The 2,500-nt window shown below is 44.8% G+C and overlaps 1 protein-coding gene across 1 annotated transcript in view; it reads left to right on the top strand.

Annotated features, from left to right (window-relative positions):
• necab1 (N-terminal EF-hand calcium binding protein 1) overlaps positions 1–2,500 on the top strand; it is a gene marked incomplete at both ends in the record, with an annotated part of 31,708 nt that overhangs the window by 5,098 nt on the left and 24,110 nt on the right. Inside the window, one exon of the mRNA XM_080526453.1 lies at positions 1,024–1,132. Coding sequence (XP_080382579.1) covers positions 1,024–1,132 — 109 coding nt within the window. The remainder of the gene's footprint in view (positions 1–1,023; positions 1,133–2,500) is intronic.

Genomic DNA, 2,500 nt, shown 5'->3' with positions numbered 1-2,500 from the left:
AGCGTGCCTTGTTGCTCTGGATGGAATGATGGAAGTCCATGAAGGCTGGGAGACACAGAACACACATCATAGTCAGAGCTCCCGAAACACCCGGCCAAATGTCACAGATGAGTGGTGTCACAGATCAGTGATGTCACAGATGAGTGGTGTCACAGATCAGTGATGTCACAGATGAGTGATGTCACAGATGAGTGTTGTCACAGATGAGTGGTGTCACAGATCAGTGGTGTCACAGATCAGTGGTGTCATAGATCAGTGATGTCACAGATGAGTGATGTCACAGATCAGTGGAGTCACAGATCAGTGATGTCACAGATGAGTGGTGTCACAGATGAGTGGTGTCACAGATCAGTGATGTCACAGATCAGTGAGCATGCTCCCTCAAAACTTGCGACATCTGTGGCCTTGTGCTGTGCGATAAAACAGCACATTCTAGAGTGGCCTTTTATTGTGACCGGCCTAAGGCACATCTGTGCAATAATCATGCTGTCTAATCAGCATCTGGATATGCCACACCTGTCAGGAGGAGGGATTATCTCAGCAAAGGAGAAGTGGTCACTAACACAGATTCAAACAAATTTGAAAACACAATTTGAAAGAAATAGGCCTTTTGTGTACATCGAAAAAGCCTTAGGTCTTTGATTTCAACTCTTGAAAAAATTGGAGCAAAAACAAAAGCGTTCAGTGTATTTTAAGAGGACGGCGATGTCAGGTCACGTATGAGTCAGTGCTGTGGTGGTTTGTTGATGGTCCTGGGGCGAGGATGCACTGCTAAAGCTGGAGCATGCACAGTCATGAAGCTAAACATCACCGCAGGTGCTTAATGTCTACCTGACTGGAACAGGTGCTTAATGTCTACCTGACTGGAACATGATGTTAAGCAAAAGCTTAAGCTTAAGTGTTATCTTGATAACCGTGTGTTCAATGTTTTAATAGTTGTGTCAGGACATAATAAAACCATCGTGGGTAAATAGGAGTGTTTATAAAATGTTGCTGTCACTAACAGTTGTCTCCTCTCCCTAGATGACGGGAAGTTGTCCTTTGATGAATTCAGGGCCTACTTCTCAGACGGAGTCCTGACTTCAGACGAACTGCAGGAACTCTTCCACACCATCGACACTCACAACACGGAGTAAGTTCTAGAACACTCACAACAACTCCACAGTAAGTTCTAGAACACTCACAACAACAGAGTAAGTTCTAGAACACTCACAACAACAGAGTAAGTTCTAGAACACTTACAACAACATAGTAAGTTCTAGAACACTCACAACAACATAGTAAGTTCTAGAACACTTACAACAACATAGTAAGTTCTAGAACACTCACAACAACATAGTAAGTTCTAGAACACTTACAACAACAGAGTAAGTTCTAGAACACTTACAACAACACAGTACGTTCTAGAACACTAACAACAACACAGTAAGTTCTAGAACACTAACAACAACAACACAGTAAGTTCTAGAACAATGATCAACATATTGGAATAATGTTCCCATATTTACTCATTAAAAATGCACAAAAGGTACATCTTGATTCCACCAGGTGTGTCATTGGACACGTTTTGGTTGTGTGTCATTCATTATCTGCTCTTTCATCTGGCCCTCCAATGCCATCTTGATCCTGTATTCATCCTCACATAGAGGATTGAATGATTGTCCTTTGATGACACTCTGATGTCACTGTTGACCATTGAGTCTGTGTGGATGGAGCTCTGGGATGAACTTCCCTGTCACTCTGAGGAAGGTAACTCAATGGCTAGCTGGTGTGTCAGGACAGACAGACACTAGCTGGTGTGTCAGGACAGACAGACACTAGCGTGTGTGTGTGTGTGTGTGTGTGTGTGTGTGTGTGTGTGAGCGAGTGTGTGTTAGTCTACAGTAGTAACTCTCCTGCACACAATGTCCTGACAACAGACACAATGTCCCCCCCCCTCCTCAAAATGTGGGGGCATAATCACTCACACACACACACAGACAATGTTCTTAGAACATTTTATTCTTATTCTGCTGCTGTTGTTTTGACTGGTTGTAAGTTAAGTTCTGAAACGGTGTTGTTGATAGTACAGCAGGTGTGTGTGTGTGTGTGTGTGTGTGTGTGTGTGCGTGTGTGTGTGTGTGTGTGTGTGTGTGTGTGTGGGGGGGGGGGGGGGGTGTGGGGGTGTGTGTGTGGGGGTGTGTGTGTGTGTGTGTGTACTCTGCTGGAGGGCTGTGATTTATTTACTACTTATACCAGACAGTTTGAAGAGGGCAGTTTGAAGAGGGCCGTGAGCCAGGAATTACTGAATTTATCTCCTCAGTCACACACACACACACACACACACACACACACACACACACACACACACACACACACACACACACACACACACACACACACACCTATGTCCCCACAGCCCTATGTTTCCTCAGCCCTATGTTCAGCCCTATGTTCCCTCAGCCCTATGTTCAGCCCTATGTTCCCACAGCCCTATGTTCAGCCCTATGTTCCCACAGCC

Source organism: Nansenia antarctica (assembly GCF_963989245.1).
Source record: "Nansenia antarctica genome assembly, chromosome: 3".
Lineage (NCBI taxonomy): Eukaryota > Metazoa > Chordata > Actinopteri > Argentiniformes > Microstomatidae > Nansenia > Nansenia antarctica.
Note: the sequence above shows the minus strand (reverse complement) of the source record. Positions and strands in the feature narration are given on the sequence as shown.